This window comes from Balaenoptera acutorostrata, chromosome 18 (assembly GCF_949987535.1).
Source record: "Balaenoptera acutorostrata chromosome 18, mBalAcu1.1, whole genome shotgun sequence".
NCBI lineage: Eukaryota > Metazoa > Chordata > Mammalia > Artiodactyla > Balaenopteridae > Balaenoptera > Balaenoptera acutorostrata.
Genome location: NC_080081.1, coordinates 55,275,960 through 55,299,670, shown reverse-complemented (window position 1 = coordinate 55,299,670; position 23,711 = coordinate 55,275,960). Strand labels below are relative to the sequence as shown.

The 23,711-nt window shown below is 37.8% G+C and overlaps 1 protein-coding gene across 6 annotated transcripts in view; it reads left to right on the top strand.

The window, feature by feature from the left end:
* Window positions 1-23,711, top strand: part of ELF1 (E74 like ETS transcription factor 1) — a 107,674-nt gene that overhangs the window by 60,929 nt on the left and 23,034 nt on the right. For all 6 annotated transcript variants that reach the window (XM_057532782.1, XM_057532784.1, XM_007186780.2 and 3 more), the window contains one exon: window positions 15,278-15,458. In XM_057532782.1, the coding sequence (XP_057388765.1) occupies window positions 15,278-15,458 (181 nt within the window). The remainder of the gene's footprint in view (window positions 1-15,277; window positions 15,459-23,711) is intronic.

The window sequence follows — 23,711 nt, the reverse complement described above, 5'->3', positions numbered from 1 at the left end:
GGCAATCTGTATATCTTCTTTGGAGAAATGTCTATTTAGGTCTTCTGCCCATTTTTGGATTGGGTTGTTTGTTTGTTTTTTGATATTGAGCTGCATGTGCTGCTTGTAAATTTTGGAGATTAATCCTTTGTCAGTTGCTTCATTTGCAAATATTTTCTCCCATTCCATCAGAAGGCCTTTGAATGAGAGGTGATATCCTGCCCCACAACTCTCTTGACTACAGTACTTTTTTTTTCTGGGACCTATGTGTCCACATTCTCACTTAGTGCATGGGCAGTGTGGCATGTCACCACAATTCCAAGACCAGAAACAAATATTCATGGAGTTTTTTTCTTGAAAATGTATTTGGAACTATTGTGTTAAATGTGTTTAGTGAAAACTACCTCAAATAACTTAAAATTTGTTATTGAAATTATCAATAAGTAAATATCCATTTAGAGTTTTCATGTTTCTTGGGAGACTCGTTCAAGTTGTAGAGAGGGAGTTTTTGACATGGTTGTATCTTGAGAACAAGGTTGTATTTTGTAGACTGAGAAAAATATAGATCACATCAACCTGCCGTTTTTTAGCTGAAATGGTAAAATTCTGTTAGGCCAGGGAGTTAGTGTACCTTAGAGTAGAAGGAACGTGTTGACAGTATTCTGTGTGTAACAGCACCAGTGTTGTGGAGACAGGAAGTTGGAGTGATGCTACTAACCTGTGCGTGGACATGGTAGATCCTCTGTTATTTACATACAGTTCCAGATTATATTGACCAGTCTGTCTGTTCCTGTTGTCCGCATTCTTAATCTTGCCAGGTCAGATTTATCAGACCCATTAAAAGTTTGACCATCTGTGAAACTAACATACAGAGATTGCTTGTTTCTTTTCTGTACTTTTGGAAAAGCCTTCATCGAAGGAGTTATGCCATAGAGCCCCCATTACAAGCCTTATTATCTTCGGGAAAAGTCTGACTTTGCATAAGGCCTAAGGCCCTCTTCAGGTTATGTGAAGGGCCAACCCTGCCTGTGGCCTAGAGTTTGGCCTGGCTTATCTCCCTGCCAACTACCAGCAGCAAGGAAGCTGATGGTTGTTAAGAAAGAAGAGTTGGTGAGGGGAGCAGGAACTTATTATCACTCTCTTTTGCAGAGTCTTCCTCTAAGTGTCCCCCAGCCATCACACAGAGGCTCCATGACAACGTCTTAAAAATGAATATGGGTGAGATCATTGCATAGGGTAGGACATGGACTGGTCTGGCTCCAGAAACATTCAGTGCTGAATTTTAGTAACCGATGTTTACTTAGCATTTTGTTCTGCGTACTTTGTGCTTTACAGGGATTGTCCTAGTTAATTCTTACAACAATCTGATGAAATAGGTATTCTAATTCTCACTTTGCAGAAGAGTAACGTGAGGTTCAGAGAAGGGGAGCAACTTGCCTGTAAATGCTAAAGCTGGGAACTGCAACCAGCTTGCGCCTTAAACAACTATATGTGGATAATTCCAGCCACGAATACGTGTAAGTGGTAAAAAAGTAGTTTTAAATGTGGAAGACTTATTATACTTTGCATTTGTTATGTTAGCAAAAAGAAAATGTTATTCATTCTAGTTAATTTGTTAGTGTAGTTACAGGTTGACAGTCTTCGTGCCTGATAAACCTGTGTATTTCTTTTTTTGAAACAACAGTTTGTTTTGTTTCGTTTTTGCTCTTTATTTTTTATTTTTTTTGGCCGCACCGCACTCGGGATCTTAGTTCCCCGACCAGGGATTGAACCTGGGCTCTCAGCAGTGAAAATGCCAAGTCCTAACCACTGGACCGCCAGGGAATTTCCTAAATAACAGTTTAATTGAGATATAATTTATATGCCATACAACTCACCTATTTAAAATGTGTAATTCATTACACATTTAGTATATAAACGGAGTTGTGCATCCATCGCCATAATCAGCTTTCAAACATTTTAATTATCCCAAAAAGAAACCTCTACTCATTAGCAGTTGTGCCCTATTCTTTCCCCCACTCCTAGCCGTTAGCAACCACTAATCTACTTTTTGTCTCTATGGATTTGACTATTCTGGACATTTCTTATAAGTGGCATACAATATGTGATCTCCTATGACTGACTTCTTTCACTTAGTAGAGGGTTTTCAGGGTTGTAGCATGAACAAGTACCTCCTTTTTGTTATTGAATAATGTTCCATTGTATGGATAATACCACATTGTATTTGTCCACTCTGTATACCTTTCAGAAGAAGCTATTTTTTCAGTGAGGTTTGTTGGTTAGTTTTTTTTGAGGATAGACTTAGCAGTCTCTGTTCTCCCAGATAGTACTCCGTCACCTAGAGCAACCTTGCTGAGTAAGTAAGGAAATTAGTACCTCTTTGATGTATCTCAGTTTAGCTATGTAATCTTGACATTTTTTGCCCCCTTTCTATTTCACTTAACACGTAAAGGATAAGCCACTATATGTACAGGTAGTGTTACTGTGTTACTGGCCTTTCCTGTTTTTAAAGCCATGGTCACCTTCAGTACTATTTAGAGAATACTGATGAAGATAATGTCCTTTGATTTAGTGAAATGAAAAGAAAACTAATAAATTAAAAGAAAAAAAAACTGATTGTTAATGGTTTGTTAAAGTGTGAATTTAACAAAGTGATACCCTTAATAATGTTCATAAATCTAATATGCCTAATATTAAATAAGTTAGAATACAGGCAGGATTTTTTTTTTAACATGGTTATAACCAAAATTCTCAATATTAGGCAATTCTTTTCTTGGAAAGAAGAATTGTAATGACTGGTGATACGTTTGTGAGCTTATCTGTTTCATCTGTTCCCACCTCTTGTCAATTAAGAGTCTTTGTGATGTAGCATCAAGAGTATCAGCTTGGGGACGAGGCTCCACCGCTTACTAGCTGTAGCTGTATGATTTCAGACAAGATTTTAAATTTCACTGAGCTTTTTTTTTTTTTTTTTTAACATCTTTATTGGAGTATAATTGCTTTACAATGGTGTGTTAGCTTCTGCTTTATAACAAAGTGAATCAGTTATACATACACATATGTTCCCATATCTCTTCCCTCTTGCATCTCCCTCCATCCCACCCTCCCCATCCCACCCCTCTAGGTGGTCACAAAGCACAGAGCTGATCTCCCTGTGCTATGCGGTTGCTTCCCACTAGCTATCTATTTTACGTTTGGTAGTGCATATATGTCCATGCCACTCTCTCACCCTGTCACATCTTACCCTTCCCCCTCCCCGTATCCTCAAGTCCATTCTCTAGTTTTCCTCCACCAAAAGTGAAAGTTACTTCCCAAGGTTATGAGCAGTCAATGTTTATGTAAAACATTTAGCAAGAGCGCAGCACAAAGGAAGTAGTCAATAAATGTGGCAGTTGCTGTATTAATGACCTGAGGTAAATCAAGAAAAGGCATTAAAGTTTGTAGTGTTTCACTGTGTACTCAGTATCACTCAGTTGTTTTGGATAAGTGAGGTAATGAAGGCAATTTTTATGACTTGGTTGGCAGTTAGACAAATACATTCACCCTTTTTTTTTTTTTAATGTTTTCCTATTTTTTCTTTGATACTTGAGAATGACTGACTTGTTTCTAGAATAAGCCAATAAACTTTTCATTCAGGATTTTAAAAATCTGGGAGATTCATTCTGTAGGGGAGCACTCTCCTTTAACATTGTAGCATGTTAAGTTTATTTTGATGTAGTTTGATCTGGAGTTCAGTTTTTTGGAGTGACTCTAATTTCTGTCATTGTCTATGATCATCTAGTGTGACTTTTCATTCTGGAAAAGGCTTTGTTGTAGCTAAACTGCCTCTATTCACGAATGCCCTGGCTCATTTTATTCTACGAGTTGTGCATATATAAGATTCTTGTCAAAGTTCATGTTTTAGAAGTAGGAATTACCTCTTTAATTATGATTTTACTTAAATTCTTTGAGTTATACAGAATCTGCATGTTTAAAACATTTATCAGTCTGGTACTGATTGTTGTGATGTTGCCTAGTTAGTTTGCAAGTAAACATTTAAACCTGGTTAAAATTTACTACACCTCCTAAAATTTACCTTTTTTTTTTTAACCTCGTAATTGATTCTGTTCATACTTAGCTAGCCACACACACACACACACACCCACCCACCCACCCACCCACCCACCAATATATTAAGCTTTTAAAGTGGGCACTCTAGTAAAAAAACTAAGATTGTTTTCAGTGATTATTTTACTTTTTTGAGATGCATGGCCAAGTTGTAATTTATCCTGACTGAAAAAAGAAAACTCTGGGCAAAGACTAAAGAAGGCCAATTGTCATGAAAGACCTAAAATGAGATTAGACTTAGCTAGATCAACTCCACAGGGGTTTACAGTGGAATTTCAGACATTATCTTGGGGAAGTCTGGAGAAAAGGCCATTTTACTTAGACCTTTCTGTTTTTCATGGTGCTGTGCAAGAGAAAAGGCTTCTTCAGAAACACTCATCTCTACTGGAGTCAACAGAAATAAAACAAAAATTTTCAGCTGTAGCTCTTAACACAGTGTACATTAAGAAAAAAAAATATATATATATTCTTAAACCCACACTTTAGCTGAGATGAAACTTTCATTATGACTATAATTTATCTGTAGGATCCTGTACTTGTGGACTCTGGAGTCAGCTTGCCTGGGTTCAGATTTCAGCTCTGCCTCTGGCTGACCAGTGGCAACAAAACAACAGCACAGTGTTGTGGGTTAACTGGCATAAGCCATGTGAAGTGCTTGACGTAGTAACTGCTTTCATCATCACCACCACCACCGCCGCCGCCACATTAAGAATATCGTTTTATTTTTACTTTATTCTGTTTTATTGTTTAGTGAGGAGCTCTCAAAAACAGAGACTGGAGGATACAACATTGTAATGAGTTCCTTTTTAATCAGATTAAGGAAGGACTTTGACTATGTTAATTACCAGGAATTTGAATCATTTTTCCCTTATACAAAGCCACTGGCTGTCATGTAATATTTATCTACATCATGGTATAAAAGGTATGTAATGCATGAAAACCAAGGATATTGGAGAACTGAGGGGACTGATAGAAGCATGTATTAAAATTTTGTGCCTTGATGCTGCTTTGGATGTTAACCTCTGTGCCTAGAAAACATTACCTGCTGTATTGTTGAGTAAAGTGTAAAAATAACACTGCCTAACATTTTGTAGAGCCGTTTATAGTTTACAGAGTCTTCTCCACGTGCGCTTTGATTCTCACAATTCAACCTGCGATACAGTGTTCTTTCTATTTTCTGTAGTAGACTATTATCTTGAATTTATTACTGGGTAACTAGAAGCACTATATTAGAATCCTGTAATAGATTGCTAAGGCAGGGTTACAGAGGTACCCAGAGTATTGTTCAAAATAACCTGGCTTATTTACTAAAGGTATCTAGATTCCTATTCGTTTTTTTAAAAAAAAATTTTATTTATTTATTTATGACTGCTTTGGGTCTTTGTTTCTGCACGGGGGCTTTCTCTAGTTGCAGCGAGAGGGGGCTACTCTTCGTTGCGGTGCACGGGCTTCTCATTGTGGGGGCTTCTCTTGTGGAGCACGGGCTCTAGGGGTGCGGGCTTCAGTAGTTGTGGCACATGGGCTTAGTTGCTCCGCAGCATGTGGGATCTTCCCGGCCCAGGGCTCGAACCTGTGTCCCCTGCATTGGCAGGCAGGTTCTTAACCACTGCGCTACCAGGGAAGTCCCGTCCTATTTTAATAACATTCTTTTAGAATATCAGTTAGTAGATGGTTTGTCCTATTATCTATTTATTTCCTCATTAATTTTTTTGACAGAACTTGATTTGTTTGTTTATATTTCTGTTAAGAGATGATGCAGAACTGTGTAGGGATTTTATATACTGCTTGAGCTAGTGCATTGAAGTATTTTTAAGTTTTCGGAATGTTAGTAATCAATATTTGGTGTTTTGTTTAAAATGAAAATGTACTAGTAACAACAACAAAAACCTGAGGAAATTGTCAGGGAACAATCTCCATAAGCATAAAATTGGTAGGCCCAAAGAGTTTCGTGGGTGAGTTATCTTAAACTTTAGTGAATCATTTAAACAGTTTCAGTTCAGAGAGGGAAGTTCCCTAATTCAATTTTACAGAGCCAGTATAACACTGATGCCAAAAACTGGCACAATATATGCATACACACATGAACAACAGGCTAATTCCAAGATGGATATTTTGTTTAACTATATGAGGTAGTATTTATTGTCTCTTAGCTTTACCAAGTCCTGTAGGTGATGTGCATTCTCTCTTTTGATTCTCACAATAAACCCTGGTACAGTATGGCGACTGTTTTCCCCATTTTATGAATAAGGGAAGTCTTTGTAAAGAGGAATCTCAAGAGAGGTTTGAATGAAGGAATGAGTATTGCCCAGAAACACAACTGTAAAGTGGCAGCACCTGCATTGGAGTTGAGTCTTTGACTTGAGAAAGTCCAAAATCTTAACTATTATGCTAGGAGAGATATAAGAGATAAAAGGAACTTTGAGTGAAAGAGAGAATCTAGAAGAATATTAAGTAAATAGCCTTTTATAGGGATTACAATTGTGATAAATACAATAGGATTTTTATTTTCTCCCAAATACATTTACATATTAAAAATTTTTTAAATTAGATTCATGTACTATACTTTCAGTCGGGTAAACTGTTTATAAGTTAGACCAGTGTGTTGGGTAACGTGCAGTGCAGCTCCTTAAGACTTTTCTACCTGATTGCTAAAACTGCTTTTCATTTTCTTTTAAAATAAGACTAGAAGGGATAAGCTCCTATAAAGAGAGCTTGAGTCAATCAACAGAAGTATTCTCATTTGCAGATAATGAAGCTGTTTTAATGACAGATTTTCAAAGTATGCCAAGAATCTGGCTGTGAAGAATCCTTCACAAGAACTTAGTGCTGGGTCCCAGAGACCAGCTATACAAACCTGGCTTGTTTTACGTAATACATTAATTCCTGAAATCATTTAAAATGCACTTTGGAAATTGGTAACAGTGGTAGCTATTGGGGATGGGGAACTATATAGAAAGGGGGACAGTAATGTTTTATACTCTTGGAATATAAATATGTTCATATATAAATCTATTCCCCAAAATAATTTTTTTAAAATGTACCATGGGAACTTGTATAAAGGATTTTAATTTTGACTCATTTCGTTCACCAGTCACCTAATTTTGTGCGTGTACATCCACCTAGATGTGCTGTGTCTAGAGATTTTCTTTAATTTTATTATGGTTCGTAGGAGGGGATGAAGGAAGACCATCCTAGTATTTGACTTGGTCCCAGTCTCCTCCCCCTAACTGCTCTGCTTTCACTTCTACCTGAGAATAGTGCTCAGAGCTGAGAGAACTAGAACTATAGTGGTTGAAGGCATTTTCAGGTTCTTTTTCTCCCATCATATGGACCTCTGCTTTTTAAGCTTTTTATTGAAATATAGCATAAACACAAAGATGCACAAATCATAAGTGTACAGTTTGATAAATTTTCGCAAAGTGAACACACATATGTATCCAGCTTTTGCTTTTAGTTGAAGCCGAATGGTTGTTGCTGGGAGTAGATGGTTATGTTTCATGCACCAGTTTTCTGAAAGGACTCTTCTTACTAAAAACAAAACAAAAGGGACTTCCCTGGCGGTCCAGTGGTTAAGACTCCGTGCTTCCAATGCGGAGGGCATGGGTTCGATCCCTGGTCAGGGAAGTAAGATCCCACATGCCAAGTGGTGAAGCCAAATTAAAAAAACAACACAAAACAAAAAACCATGCCTGTCAATGTAAGATTGTAGTAAGCCAAGTCCTGCCCCCCCAGCTTTATTACATATAACATTGTTTAAGTTGTGTACAATGTGATGATTTGATTTGTGTGTTTGTGTATATATATATATATATATATATATATATATATATACACACACACATATATATAGTAAGTCAAGTTTTAAGAGTGTTTATTTTTATCTAAATCAAATATTGAAGGATTTTGATCATCAAAAAATTTCATTGAATGCTTGCTATATGCCATGCAGTATAAGTGATGTATTTACATGTTATTGAATTTTTACAACAACTCTAGAAGATATTATTATTCGTATTTTAGATGGACACAAAAACTAAATCCTAGAGAGACTGAATAACTTACCTGAGTTCAAGCACCCAGGGCACGGTGTGCAGTCTGGCCTTAAATAGGGTCATTCTGACTCTAGGGCCTGAGTAGTTACTGTTATATCCTGTTTTCACCATGTGTATTTCTGGTGCATTTGCTGCATGGTAAATATTATCAGGTTGCGTCCTGATAGAGTAAGGGGTCGGGTTTTTGTTTTTTAAATCAAAGGTGGAGGAAGTCATTTCAAAGCAGTGTCTTCATAGGATGAGGCTTCGGGACAGCATTCTGATCGGAAGAGAGGGCACAAGATAAGTTTTTACAGGTGCGCTGTGCGTAGTTTGCATGTTTTTTGGAATGGGAGATACTGAAGGTATCTCCCGTACCCCACTCCTGGTATCGCCTTGACCGGAGGCAGAGAGATGGTATAAACTACTGGAAAGGTGCTCATTTAGCATCCTATCTTTAAAGAGGATTATCTCCATTGGGGAATTTTTGCTTTTCTTTTTTCTTCTGGCCGCACCCGCTGCAGGGCATTCGGGATTTTAGTTCCCCAACCAGGGGACCAGGAATCGAACCGGGCCCCCTGCAGTGGAAGCACGGAGTCTTAACCACTGGACCACCAGGGAAGTCCTTCCATTGGGGAAATTTTTTTTTTTTTTTTCTTTTTAGGGAAATTTTTAAAGACTGTTTTTAACCAGCTTTTCGTTTAGGAAAACATTTGATAGATACTTCATTTTAAGCTGTTTCGTAGGGGATCGGCAGGATGTTTCACAACAGCGTGGACCAGATTGAGCTCTGCTATTGGAGAAGGTTGGCAAACAAGTTATTTGAAAGTTCTTTTGCTTTTTTATATCCCAAAACTTGTTGAATAAACTTACTTAATAGAGTTGGAATAATGATCCATAGTTTCTTAAGTATCTGCCTAGGGCTTTGGATCATGGTATACTGAGGAAACAAGCAAGCCTACTCAGGGTAGTAACATATTGTACTGCTTACAGATTGGTCACTTTCCTTCTCTTTTAACTTGATGGTGTTTCCACATATATCATCAGCCACAAATGGCAACTACATAGTGGACAATGTTGAAATTTGGGGAATTGTTTCTCTTTCCTGCTAACACTTGGTTTGATTTTTATTACTGCTGCTAAAAAAAAATTGTTTATTTTGCTTTCATCACATGTCATAAATTTACCTGAAATTAATAGAAAGGGAAACTGGTATACATGTTTTTCTGTCCAGAGCTGTTAACACCTTCACTAAAGTTACAAAACAGTCAAAAGTCAGTTTTTCACTACAGTTTAATTTGCTATGGAAGTAGAGGCTTTAATAACTCTGATCTTTAACAGATTTTAATTCGAAGAAGTGTTCCCTCTCTCTTCTCACCCATCATTTGTGATTGATTTTAGTTCTATTCCAAAAGCAAATGGGAAAATAATCTGCAAGTGCCAAATAGCAGAAGATCTCGTAACATAATAATATAACTGTTTGTCTCTTTGGATTACTAGTATCTCAGACATTGGCATAAATAATCAGAGTTGACTCAATTTAGGGAATGCAGTTTAGAATCTTGTAATTCTTTAGAGCAGTGGTTCTGATCCCCTACATACTCATGGAATCACCTGAGGAGCTTTAATAACATGCTCTGGTTACATCCTTAGATATTCTGATTTGTTTGATCCCATATAGGGTCAGGTACTGATATTTTTAGATGTTTCCCAGTATATAGTCAGGGTTGATAACCATTGGTAGTTTACTGAGATTCCCTGATTCAAATAAAAGGTACTGAAGAGGCGATGCTTATTTAATCTAATTATTTAAATGAAGAGAGGGTTTAGAGCTGATTTAGAAGATTTGGAGAAAAATTTTTTTTAAGTAGCCAGCCAAATGAAATGTAATATTTTTGTTCAGGCATCAGTGAAGTGTTGACTCCCTCATTTCTTAAAAGGAGGTAACAGATCTTATTGCTAACTATTAGAAATGTGGCCATTTTATGACTAGCTCTGACCTTCCTGAAACTCTCTTTTTAAATAAATCTTGGGAAGGAGTCTGGTCAAAATGATGTAGAAAAACTAGGTGGATAAAGTTTGATGGTCTTTAGCAAAGAAACTTGAAGAATAATGTCTAACCTTAATTTATGAATAGTAACAAGAATATATATATATATATATATATATATATATATATATATATATATATCTTTATTGCCATAAGCTGTAGAGGTTATTTAGGGTAAAGGGAGCTAGCTGTCAAATGAGAGATTTAAAGCTAAATAAAATGGAGTCCTGTTAAGGGCTGAATTGCCTTCCACCCCCCAAACACATATGTTGCAGTACTAACCCCTGATATCTCAGAATGTGACCTTATTTGGAAATAGGGTCATTGTGGATGTAATTAGTTAACGTGAGGTTATACTGGAATAGGGTAGGCCCCTGATCCAGTAAGATTAGTGTCTTTATAAGAAGAGAAAACTTGCACACACACATATACAGGGAGAACACCATGTGAACATGATGAGGGCCATTTACAAGCCAAGGAGAGAGGCCTGGAGCAGATCCTTCCCTCAAAGCCCTCAGAAGGAACTAACCCTCCTGACACCTTGATTTCAGACATGTAGCCTCTAGAATTGACAGAGAATACGTGTCTGTTGTTTTAGCCACCTAGCCTGTGGTGCTTTGTTACAGCAGCTCTAGCAAACTAATACAAGCCCCAATATTTTATTTATTAAAAAAAATTTAAATCTAGGAAAATTCAGCATTTGAAATTTTGCCAGTTTTTTCATTTAAGAGGCTAGGGTCCATTTCTTTATATGGAATGTTAGAATGTGTGGTTATGAAGTTTTTAGGTTCCTGATGATTCAGTTACTAGTCAGTCAGTTTAGTCAATCAGTTTATAAGGCAGGAGCCCAGATCAGCAGCTGGAGTTTCTGGAGTGTGTGTTTTCCTTCTGTTTATGGTAATAGAGGGAGAGATTCTTTCCAGTCACCTGAGAGGGGTTTCCTAGATCTATTTTGTATATACAGATTCAGGCTTGTTACCTAAGATTCAGAGTTGGTCTGTTTATTGTATGTGAATTAATAGCACCCTGGAGAAATTAGAGATGAACAACTTTGAATATATATCTCAGTGGACTGGAAAAGAGTAGCCTATGTTTTTCACGAGAGGAGCAAATATCTAGAAGGAGAAGACAGTATGGCTAAATTGGGAGTGATCCTGGGAAGTCCCTGGGGACCAAGAGGGACTGGCTGTGCCTTCAAGATAGTTTATAATAGATTTGGATCGGAGAAGCCCTGAAAAAAGATAATATTGAAAGTCACACCGCAAACACAGCTCCTTGCCTATGCTGTTTTTCTAAACAGAGCTAATATGCCAAAAAACACAAAAACAAAACCCAATCCCCAAACCAAATGGCACCGTGTTTAAGGCTGGCTATAATAAGGAACAGGTAAAGACCGTGGACTCTGGAGTCAATTTAAGAGTCTTCCGGGGACTTTCCTGGTGGTGCAGTGGTTAGGACTCCGAGCTCCCAATGCAGGGGGCCTGGGTTCGATCCCTGGTCTGGGAACTAGATCCCACACGCGTCATGCAACTAAGAGTTCACATGCCACGACTAAGGAGCTGGCAAGCTGCAACTAAGGAGCCCATATGCCACAACTAAGGAGCTGGCAAGCTACAACTAAGGAGCCCTTGAGCCACAACTAAGGAGCCCGGCTGCTGCAACTAAGACCCAACGCAACCAAATAAGTAATAAATAAATATTTTTAAAAAAAGTCTTCCACTTACAGTAGATTATTTCCTTTCTCCTTGAGACTTCATTTCCCCATGTATAAAACAGATAATCTTATGTGTCTCCTTAACTGGATTTTGTGATGATGAACTAAGGTGGTAATCCATGTGAAGCAATGATCAGAATGCCTGGTGCTAATAATATTTAGCTAACAGCAGTAGCAAAGCCAGAAGGTATGTGACCACTTGTGCATGCGACTCCCCTCCCCCTGGTTTAGTCCATAAGAATGAGTAATCTCTTCTACTGTAATGTTATCAACAGGCAGTTTTCAAATCCATACCTTTAAAATACATCTTAAAACCTGGAAGTGCCCTTGGGATCAACTGGTGCTCTTCTTTAATTTAAAGTGAGGAAGATAAGATCATGATAGTAGGATTGGAGAAGGCCTTGGGTCTCCTGGTTCACTGTCTTCTTTACTACAGGTTGCCACTCTCTAAATCACACAACCATATGTCCCTTTTTATTCTTAAGTAACCTTTTGCTTCTGTGGAAACTTAATTTTTTCTCTCTACTTTTTGTGTGTTTGAAATTTGTCTTAAACAGTTTTAAAATTATTATAAAATTTGAACTGAAATTAAAAATGATTGTTTAACGCAAATTAGAATATGCTTGATTATACACAGACTGCCTCTGTTAGGGAACAAAGAAATTGGCAACAGTGGTTGCTTCTGGAGAGGGGCACTGAGGTAGATGTAGCATTGATTATAGTGGTATATGACAGGGTGTTCTAACACCTGTACATCTGGAGACTAGAGTCATCAGCTCCAATCCAGTTACAGAGTAAGAGAATAGGACAAGGCAGAAAGTAGTAACACATATCTGTAGTTCTTTGAAACTTGGGAACTTTATAGATTCAGAAAAAATTTTGGAGATATCCCTCGTAATAGCCACACTCTAAACACTCACTACCCAAACTTAAGGAGCCAAATAGATGTGGGTAGGGAGAAATACTTCGCTTTCATTTGAGGGCTTCTCCTGTGAATTGCATCGACCTGCCTCTGTCTCTGACTTAGTGGTGATCTTGGGTAAATTTCTTAACCTAATTCTTTATCTGCCGATGGATAGAAATGATAAGCCCTGTCCTTACCTGGTACATGGAGTTGTTGCGGCATAAAATGAAATCATGAGAATTAACTAAACTCTGGGCTCAGCCCTGTCAGACGACGAGGAGCTTAAGTTTAGCTCTTAGGAGAGAAGAGGAGAAGTGCTGTTAACAGGCATGTGCTCATGCTAAGTTGGGTTGCATGTGCAGCGTTCACTCTCAAAAAAGAGAAGGGCAAGGCAATGACTGTACTTTGGCTACTCTATATGATATTCTCTCTAGTGCCTCCCTGTGTGTGTTTTACATTGTAATGTTTGAGCCTCTTCCTGTTTTAAAACGTATGATTTGGAGAGCCAGTTCCTTCTGTCTAACTTTCCTCTTTTGTGAAATAGGAAGAAACATTTTAAAATAAAGCAATCCAAATATGTTTTAGTATTAATGTTATCTATAAATTTCAGAACATAACATTCTTGAAGGCACAGATAGTATCTGTTTAGTACCTATGATACCATATATTTAATTTAGGTAATTAAATTCTTATGATAAGAAGTAATATTTAACTTCTGTGCACTGCTGCAAACATATTAATTTTAAAAGATTGAGGCTGCTTAGTTATAATGAAATCATAAATAATATTTTCAATATATATATATTTTAAGAAACAGGATATTTACATGAGCTATCTTCCCGTAAGATACTTATTAATTACAAAAGGAAAAATAGTAACTTTACAGTAGAGAAGCCTGGTAGACCCCACCCTAACTGAATGATCAAAGTTAATATCACTAGTAATGGGGCAAAAAGGTATTTTTGACCTCCTGATAAGATGTATTTGAAAGGACACAAGATTACTTTTTTTTATTCTAACCAAAAATGCAGACTGAATCTAATGATGAGTTAATATGACAAAAACCCAAATTGGGGGACATTTTATGAAACAAATGGCCTGTATTCTTCCAAAGTGTCAAGAGCATGAAAGACAAAGAAAAACTGAAGAACTGCTCCAGATTAAAGGAGAAGAAATTGTTCTAGATTAAAGGAGTTGTCATGAAGAAACATGATATTTACTAAATGAAACTTAGGATCCTGATCTCAATTTTTTTTCCCCATTTTTAAAAAAAAAAGACATTAATGAGACAGTTGGAGAAATTTGAATAAGGTCTATAGATTAATAGTACTGTATCAGTGTTACTTGCCTGGTTTTGATAATTGTGCCATCTTTGTATAAGATAATGGTCATATATTTAGAAAATATATACTTAAGTATTTAGGGTTAAAGGAGCAGTATGTCTACCACTTTCAAATAGGTCAGAAAAACTATAGATATAGAAATGATAATATAGAAAGAGGACGATAGACATGATTCAGTGTTAAAATTTGGGGAATGTGGATGAAGGTTGTTAGGAGAATTCTTTGTACTACTTTTACAACTTTTTAAAGTGAAGTTTTTTAATTTTTAAAGTAAAAGAGAGAAATGTAATGACGTCTTAATCGATTTTTTTTCATCAATAGACTGTTTAGTGTATATTAGTGGTTTAGGGGATGATGATTTGCAGAGAAACGTTACTATGAAAGTGTAACAAATGAACAGAACCCTTACCATATTACAAGTAGAGCAATATAAAACAAGTTAATAAATGTCAGCATTTTTACTATATTTAAAAAGTAATTCTTTTATAGATAGCCCTTATTATATAGTATTATGATTCATGTATACTTAGCTACATTCAAAACATTTTTTTATTTGGCTTTCACTTTTAACATTGAATTTTTTCGTGACTAATTAACTGATTTTTGAGTAGGATGTTAAAAATCCTCTCTGCCTCAGTTTCCTCATCTGTAAAATGAGATGGCTAGACTAGAGTTCTTCCAGTTCTCTACTTCCCTGATCTTATTACCAGATAGAAAGTGAAGGTTAATTTTCCCATTTGAATCAAAAGCAGTTATTTGTTAAACATGGCCTGTGTGCCAAGTGACAGTGTAATATTTATTAAGCTCATAGATTTTTTTCTGTCAAAGAAACTTTTGCTGAGATTTTATTTAATTGTATATTTCATTTGTATGCCACTTCTTATGCATTAATGATACTAGTTTTTTTAATTTAATGAGCTTTAAAAACATACTTTTATGGAACTTCCCAATGAAAACTTGGCTGTTAAGACCCAAAATTGGTAATGAAAGTTTTATTTGGTCTTAGTAGGTATATATTCTCTGTATCCTAGAAAGCTTGTCAATATACAAGTAGCTGATGATGTGAAAACTAAATTGTATAAAATAATTTGGGTTGTATTTAACAAAAGCAAAACTTTGTTAATCCTTTTTTTCCTTCACCCCTCCCAGCTTGGTGATCCAGCTATTTTTCCTGCCGTCATCGTGGAACACGTTCCTGGTGCTGACATTCTCAATAGCTACGCGGGTCTAGCCTGTGTGGAGGAGCCCAATGACATGATCACCGAGAGCTCCTTGGATGTCGCCGAAGAGGAAATCATCGATGAGGATGACGACGACATCACCCTTACAGGTGTGTGTGCCTCTGACAGCACCTTCCTTCAGCATAGTTTTAGTCAGTGGGTTAGCCCTGTGATTTGGGGGATATAAAAAGTTCTTGACTCGGTTTTGAGTAACTCCGTTACCGGCAGAAGCTAGAGCCCTGTGGGAAGAAGGAAATGATATTTTCTTTCTCATCTGCCTGTGCTTTGTAGTGCTCACTTATCTCCTCCTTCTTCTTTCCTAAATGGACAGAGATGAACGTGACGAAATAGAAGGTGTGTAAGAGGAACCAAACCAACTCGGTTCACCAAGTCTTCACTGAGCACTGTTTGTGTGCCTAGCTCTGTACTCCTGATAACAATGAGAGGTTGTTTACAGGGCAAAAGATAGGAATATTCTTTTGTTACTACTGCCGCAGGAAGCAAAATAGGAGGCCGTGACCCAAATGTAGGATAAGGTGCCGAGGTTTAAAGATTTGTTCAGTCAGAACTAGTAGGGTATTTCAAACTGAATGTTAAGTGTTGAGGTGGTGCTTTTTTCCATCAGTTTTAGAAACTGGTGCATGCATTTGTAATTTTATACATTTACATTCATATATCTTGGCCAGAGATGTTGGAGGTGTTTGAGAAAGTTAATTATTTAGAAGCAAAGATTATTTAAATATTTATTATTATTTTTTTAAAGTTTTATTTATTTATTTATTTATTTATGGCTGCATTGGGTCTTCGTTGCTGCATGTGGGCTTTCTCGCGAGTAGGGGCTACTCTTCGTTGTGGTGTGCAGGCTTATCGTTGCGGAGCACAGGCTCTAGGTGCGCAGGCTTCAGTAGTTGTGGCATGCAGGCTCAGTAGTTGTGGCGCACGGGCTTAGTTGCTACACTGCATGTGGGATCTTCCCAGACCAGGGCTTGAACCCGTGTCCCCTGCATTGGCAGGCAGATTCTTAACCACTGTGCCACCAGGGAAGCTCTGAATATTTATTCTTAAATTAAAAACCAGAAATTAACATTAGTCACAGTATTATCAACTAAACCTGGACTTTATTCCACGCATTTCACGCTAACATCCTTTTTCTGTTCCAGGATCCTATCTTGAGTCTCACATTGCAATTAGTTGGTATTTTTTCCTAGTCGCTTCCAGTCTATGACAGTTCCTCTGTCTTTCCTTGTCTCTCATAACCTGATGCTTTTGAGGAGTACTGGTCAGACACTGTAGAATGCCCCTCAGTTTTATTTCTGTGATATTTTCTCATGATTGGAATGAGATAATCCATTTTGGGCAACAACACCTCCAAAATGGCATTGTCTTCTTATCATTGTATCATATTAACATAGTAGATTTTTTTAAAAGTACTCATTTAATTTTCACAGCAGAAAAAGAAAACTGAAATTAGAGAAGTTAAATGACTTGCCTATGTCATGTACCAAGTGACTGAGTCATTGATAATGTTGATGAACAACACTTAGTTTTTGTACTGTCCTCTTATTCTTTTACAAAGCATGTTCTCATATATTCACATTTTTGTTCAGAGCAACCCAAAGAAAGTTTTTGATAAATCTAGATTTGTTTCTCGCTTATCAATAAGACAATTGGATTAATCAGATTAGAGGTTTCAACTCATCACTGACTGTGTACTTCGTGTTTTGTATAATAGAATGACCACCACTATGCATGTATGTGTTGTGTAGCTAATGGGGTTTTCACCACAGTGTGTTCTGACCTACTTTCTTGATGCCTTAGGGTAAGGCTACACTCTCTGTGGGTTGGGAACCAGGGTCTCCCCTGAAGGAGTGTTTATTCCTGGTTTTAGTCACCAAGGAAGATACTGGTCCTCAAAGAAGAAATGGAGACTAGGAAAGCAGATCTTGGATCTTTAGGAGAAGGAATTATTTCTTCCTTCCAGTGCTTCACTCTTTTGGGCTTAGACTTGAAGATAGCTGATGACGAGATGCAGACAAGCTCCTTCCTTCCTGGAAAACAGAACTGGTATGGAATGGATCCAGAAAATAAGCCACGTCTTGAAAATCAGATTTGCTATTTGCATGTTTCTTCTCTCTTGCCTTTCTTAACTTCCAACCCAAGCCTTTGTTTAACTCTTCTGTACTTGTTCGAGTCATGTCATGAGAAATGAAAGGATCTTATAGCCCTCCTTAGTCCAGAGTGGGGGAGGGGAGAGTACTGTGCTTTTGAGAAACTAGAGGGAAGATGGTGATGGGGATAGGACAGTTTATAAACTGCAATTTTGAGACCTAGGTAGCACTTCAGATGATAAGGAATATTGTTAACATTTTTAGGCATGATAATAGCATTGTGTTAGATTCTTTATCTTTTAGATACATATGCTCAAATACTTAGAGATAAAATACAGTGTCATGGATTCCTTCAGAATAATCCTGGGGGTCAGGGTGTGTGTGAGGGGACCATGGGCAGTAAGTGGAGTGTGGATGAAAGAAGATTGACTATGTTTTGATAATGACTGATGCTGAGAATGGATATGTGAGAATTCATTATACTATGTCCCATAATTTTGATTCTGTTTGAAATTTTCAATAAAAAGGTCAAACTATTTTTATGGACTTGAGGGTTATATTAGATGGCAGCTGTCATCGATAACCCCTGATTTCAAATTTTCATGTTCATCAGAACACTTTCATTTTTATCATTTCTTTATCTCATATCAAGTTTGATATAAATTTTAACCTTTAAAATGTATAATGATGAAGTATTACTTTTATCTGTTTATATGTTGGGGTTTTATATAACATTTCCTTTGAAACAAGGCTGTGCTGTTAAAAATTTATGAAAAGCATTTGACTATGAGCTTCATCTATGTGGAGATCCTTTCATTACCAGTCTTGAGTCTAAAATTGAAATTATTAAAGGAGATGGACCCCTTTGGACCCCTCAGCCAGCTATTCGGGATCCAGCCCCACTCACAGGTGGGCCAACAGCGGCTTTTGGACACCCTGGACCCCACGGCCAGCCATGTCAGGAACTGGCCCTGCCCACCAGCAGGCTGACACTAGATCTGGGGATCCTGAGCCCCACAACTACCCACTCTAGAACCTGGCTCTGCCCACTTGTCAGCCAGCACTAGCCCTGGGACCACCTGTGGTCCCTGGCAGCCTCCGTGCAAGGCAGGACCTGGCAAACAACTGGACCACAGGCCAGTCACACCTACCAGACCATCCACAATAGTTAGCCTATCACAACAGAAGGACCCACGCGGTCCACTAGGGAGCACCCCAGAACACATAGCTCTGGTGACCAGAGGGGAGACCACTGCTGGGATGCATAGGACGGCACCTACAGAAGGCCACTTCTCCAAGGTCAGGAAATGTAACCAACCTACCAAATACATAGAAATAAAAAGAGCGAGTTAGATAAAATGAAGCGACAGAGGAATATCTTCCAAATGAAGGAACAAGGTAAAACCCCGGAAGAACTAAGTGAAGTGGAGATAGGCAGCCTGCCCTATAAAGAGTTCAAGATGATGATCGTAAACATGTTCAAGGAACTCTGGAGAAGAATAGGTGCACAGAGCAAGAAGTTAGAAGTTTTTAACAAAGAGTTAGAAAATGTAAACAACAACCAAACAGATGAAGAGTACAATAACTGAAATGAAAAATACACTGGAAGGAATTAACAGTAGACTAAATGACACAGAGGAAAGATCAGTGAGCTGGGAGACAAGAGTAGTGGAAATCACTGAAGTTGAACAGAAAAAGGAAAAAAGTATAGAAAGAAATGAGACAGTTTAAGAGACCTCTGAGACAACATCAAGTGTACTAGTATTTGCATTATAGGGGTTCCAGAGGAGAAGAGAGAGAGAAAGGGGCAGAGAACGTGTTTGAATACATAATAGCTGAAAACTTTCCTGACCTGGGAAAGGACACAGACATCCATGTCCAGGAAGCACAGAGTCCCAAACAGGATCAACCCAAAGAGGACCACAACAAGACACATTGTAATTAAAGTGGCAAAAATTAAAGAGAGAATTTTAAAAGCAGCAAGGGAAAAGCAACAAGTTACATACAAAGGAACTCGCATAAGGCTGTGAGCTTTCTAGCAGAAACCCTGCAGGCCAGAAGGGAGTGGCTCAATATATTTAAAGTGGTGAAAGGGGAAAACCTACAACCAAGAATACCCAGCAAGGCTTTCATTCAGGTTTGATGGAGAGATCAAGTTTTATAGACAAGCAAAAGTTAAAAGAGTTCAGCACCAACAAACCAGCTTTACAAGAAACGTTAAAGGGATTTCTCTAGCCAAAAAAGGCCACAACAAGAAATATGAAAATTATGAAAGGAAAAATTATGAAAGGAAAAATCTCATTGGTAAAGGCAAATATACAGTAAAGGTAGTAAATCAGCCATGTATAAAGCTAGTAGGAAGGTTAAAAGACAAACATCGTAAAACCATCTGTATTCACAGTGGTTAGTTAAGGGATACACAAAACAGAAAGACGTAAAACATGATGTCAGAAATAGTAAACGTGGAGTTGGGGAGTAAAAATGCAGGGTTAAAATGCATTTGAAATTAAGTGATCAACAACTTAAAATAATATATATATTGCTATGTACAGTGTGGAGAATACAGTGAATAACTAGGTAATATCTTTGTATGATGATGTGTCTTAACTAGACTTATCGTGGTGATCATTTTGATACGTATAGCAATACCACATCACTGTGTTGAGGAACTAACAGTGTTGTAGGTCAGGTGTACTTTGAAAACAAATAAACAAACTCATAGAAAATGAGATCAGATTTGTGGTTACCAGAGGCAGGGATGGGGAGAATGGGAATTGGACGAAGGTGGTCAAAAGGTACAAACATCCAGTTAGAAGATAAAAAAGTACTAGGGATATAAAGTACAGTATGATAAATATAATTAACACTGCTGTATGTTATATATAAAAGTTGTTAAAAGAGTAATTCCTCAGTTCTTATCACAAGAAAAATTTTTTTGTTTCTTTAATCTTATATCTGTATGAGATGATGGGTGTTCACTAAACTTATTGTGATGATCATTTCACAATGTGTGTAAGTCAGATCATGCTGTACACCTGAAACTTACACAGTGCTGTATGTCAATTATAATCTCAATAAAATTGGAAGAAAAAAAAGGCTTGTGGGTTTTATTGTTGCTTACAAGAAATTTTTGTAATCCATTTAATGAAGGGCAAACATTTTCTCTATATTTTTAAAAGCTTAGTTGTACTTTGTTTTGGTTTTCATTCCTGTTTCATGTAGGAACCACCAATTTATTTTGTATTTCCTGACCTAAGCACTGAAGCTAAGTGGAAAAAACGAAGTTTTACAAATTAGATTACTGATATTAACCACATTTAACTTGCCTTACGTTTTTGAAATTCAGAAGGTAGCATGATTTCTATATATAGTTGTGGAATGATTTCTAGTGTATATGAAGTTTAAAAAGCAAAGGGCAGTACAGCATGAATGGTTGCCTATTAATGAAGATAGGGGAAAGAATATAAATGATATATATGTGTTTGCTTACATTTAAAAATAGAAAGATATGGGCTTCCCTGGTGGCACAGTGGTTGAGAATCCACCTGCCAATGCAGGGGACACAGGTTCGAGCACTGGTCCGGGAAGATCCCACATGCCACGGAGCAGCTAAGCCCGTGTGCCACAACTACTGAGCCTGTGCTCTAGAGCCCGTGAGCCACAACTACTGAGCCTGTGCTCTAGAGCCTGTGAGCCACAACTACTGAGCCCGCGTGCTGCAACTACTGAAACCCACGCGTCTAGAGCCCGTGCTCTGCAGCAAGAGAAGCCACAGCAATGAGAAGCCCGCACACCGCAGCAAAGAGTAGCCCCTGCTCTCCACAACTAGAGAAAGCCCGCGCACAGCAATGAAGACCCAACACAGCCAAAAATAAATAAATAAATTTAAAAATAGAAAGATAAAACCAAAAGCTAATAAAAATCTTTTAAACTTAGTGGTCACTTCTTTTTTCTTAAATACTTATTTACTTATTTATTTATTTGGCTGTGCTGGGTCTTAGTTGCGGTATGAGGGATCTTTTAGTTGCGGCATGCAGGATCTTTAGTTGTGGCATGCAGGCTCTTAGTTGGGGCTTGCGGGATCTAGTTCCCCGACCAGGGATCAAACCTCGGCCCCCTGCATTGAGAGCATAGAGTTTTAACCACTGGACCACCAGGGAAGTCCCAGTGGTCACTTTTGAAAGATCCCATTTATTATTCTGAAAATCAGTAAATAACGGAAAAAGAGCCAAGTGTTTAATTTGCCCTTATTGTATGAACCGTGGCTCAGGGTAACCAGATAGTTTATGATGAAGTTCTTCCTTATAGAGAATTCTAGCTAGTAAATGCTAGAGGAGTGATAAGATTAGAATTATCACCATTTTGAAATCCCTAATGAAATAGTGCATCTAGGTAACTATCATCAGTAACTGCTAAAGCCATCAGGTAAAAGGCTGATGGAGAATTTTATGCTGGATAGATCAGGCTGGCAACACCTGAACCTGCTTCTCAATCCTTGCAGTACTGAAGGAAGACCTACCTACCTTCAAAAGGCCCATTGAATCACACAGCATCACCTTTGAAGTATTCTTGCCAAAGAATTGGATGTGAATCAAATCAGTCTTCTAGATATAACTTCCAGTTTACAGGAAATACACGGGGGGAGGGATATGGTAAGTGACACCACAGATATATAATCAGCAAAATTTAGAATGTGGGAAACTACAAACAGATGACCCTGTTTCTCCTAAGATAAACAACAAAAATGAGAAAAAAAAATACTAAGGAAGGTACATGCCACCAAATGTAATGCATGAACTTTGAAATCTGGTTAACAAACCAACTTTTTCAGATTTAAAAAATCTGAGACAGAGGGCTTCCCTGGTGGCGCAGTGGTTGAGAGTCTGCCTGCCAATGCAGGGGACACGGGTTCGAGCCCTGGTCTGGGAAGATCCCACATGCCGCAGAGCAACTAGGCCCGTGAGCCACGATTACTGAGCCTGCGCGTCTGGAGCCTGTGCTCCGCAGCAAGAGAGGCCGCGATGGTAAGAGGCCTGCGCACCGCGATGAAGAGTGGTCCCCACTTGCCACAACTAGAGAAAGCCCTTGCACAGAAACGAAGACCCAACACAGCCATAAATAATAAATAAAAAAAAAATAATAAAATAAAATTAAAAAAAAAAATCTGAGACAGAAATTTCAATATTAAGTGGATAGCTGATTTAAAGAGTGATTTTTAAAAGATGTGATCATGGTATTGTCTATATACTGTAATATTTACGATTGAATGATAGGCTCTCTGGGGTTCACTTTGAAATAATCCCGTGTCTGTGTTGGGCCAGGGAGTATAGATTAAGGAAGATTGACTGTTAAGTATTGAAGCTGGGCCCTTGATGCATTCAGTTCATTATAAATATGATTTCCTATATGTTTGAAATTTTTCATTATAAAAAGCTTGGCAAAGAAGTGATTTGAAATTCTCACTCTATTTTCTTAATTGATAGGCAACTGAATAGTTATACATACTAATTTTATCATTTTCATCTACCCAGCAGACTTTAAGTATTTATAAAACTTATTTATATAAATGAACATTTAGAGTTATTTAAATGAACATTTAGAGTTATATAAATGTTTAGAAGATGGTAATTAATTATGGAGTTATCTGTGCCTTACTTGCCTGATTTTTTCAAAAATTTAGTTTTAGTAGGATATTTTCTTCAATTCATAGAATTTCAGAGCCTTGACAGAGGAGCAATATGCTTTTCTTCTTTTTTTTTTTTTAAATAAATTTATTTATTTATTTATTTTTGGCTGCATTGGGTCTTCGTTGTTGGGTCTTAGTTGCGGTGCGCGGGCTTCTCATTGCAGTGGCTTCTCTTGTTGCAGAGCACGGGCTCTAGAAGCACGGGCTTCAGTGGTTGTGGCACGTGGGCTCAGTAGTTGTGGCTCGTGGGCCCTAGAGCGCAGGCTCAGTAGTTGTGGCGCACAGGCTTAGTTGCTCCAGGGCATGTGGGCTCTTCCTGGACCAGGGCTCAAACCCGTGTCCCCTGCATTGGCAGGCAGATTCTCAACCACTGCACCACCAGGGAAGTCCCGCAATATGCTTTTCTACTATACCGTAAATCTACAAGATTTTAAATAGGAGGCTTAAGTTTTTAATAGCAAGTGTTACAATGCCTTATTTTAATCATTTTGCTAGACTTTTTGAGGTATTTATCTTTTCTGGTTTTAACTATTATGGAGGAATTGGACTTTTAAGCACTTTTTTAAAAA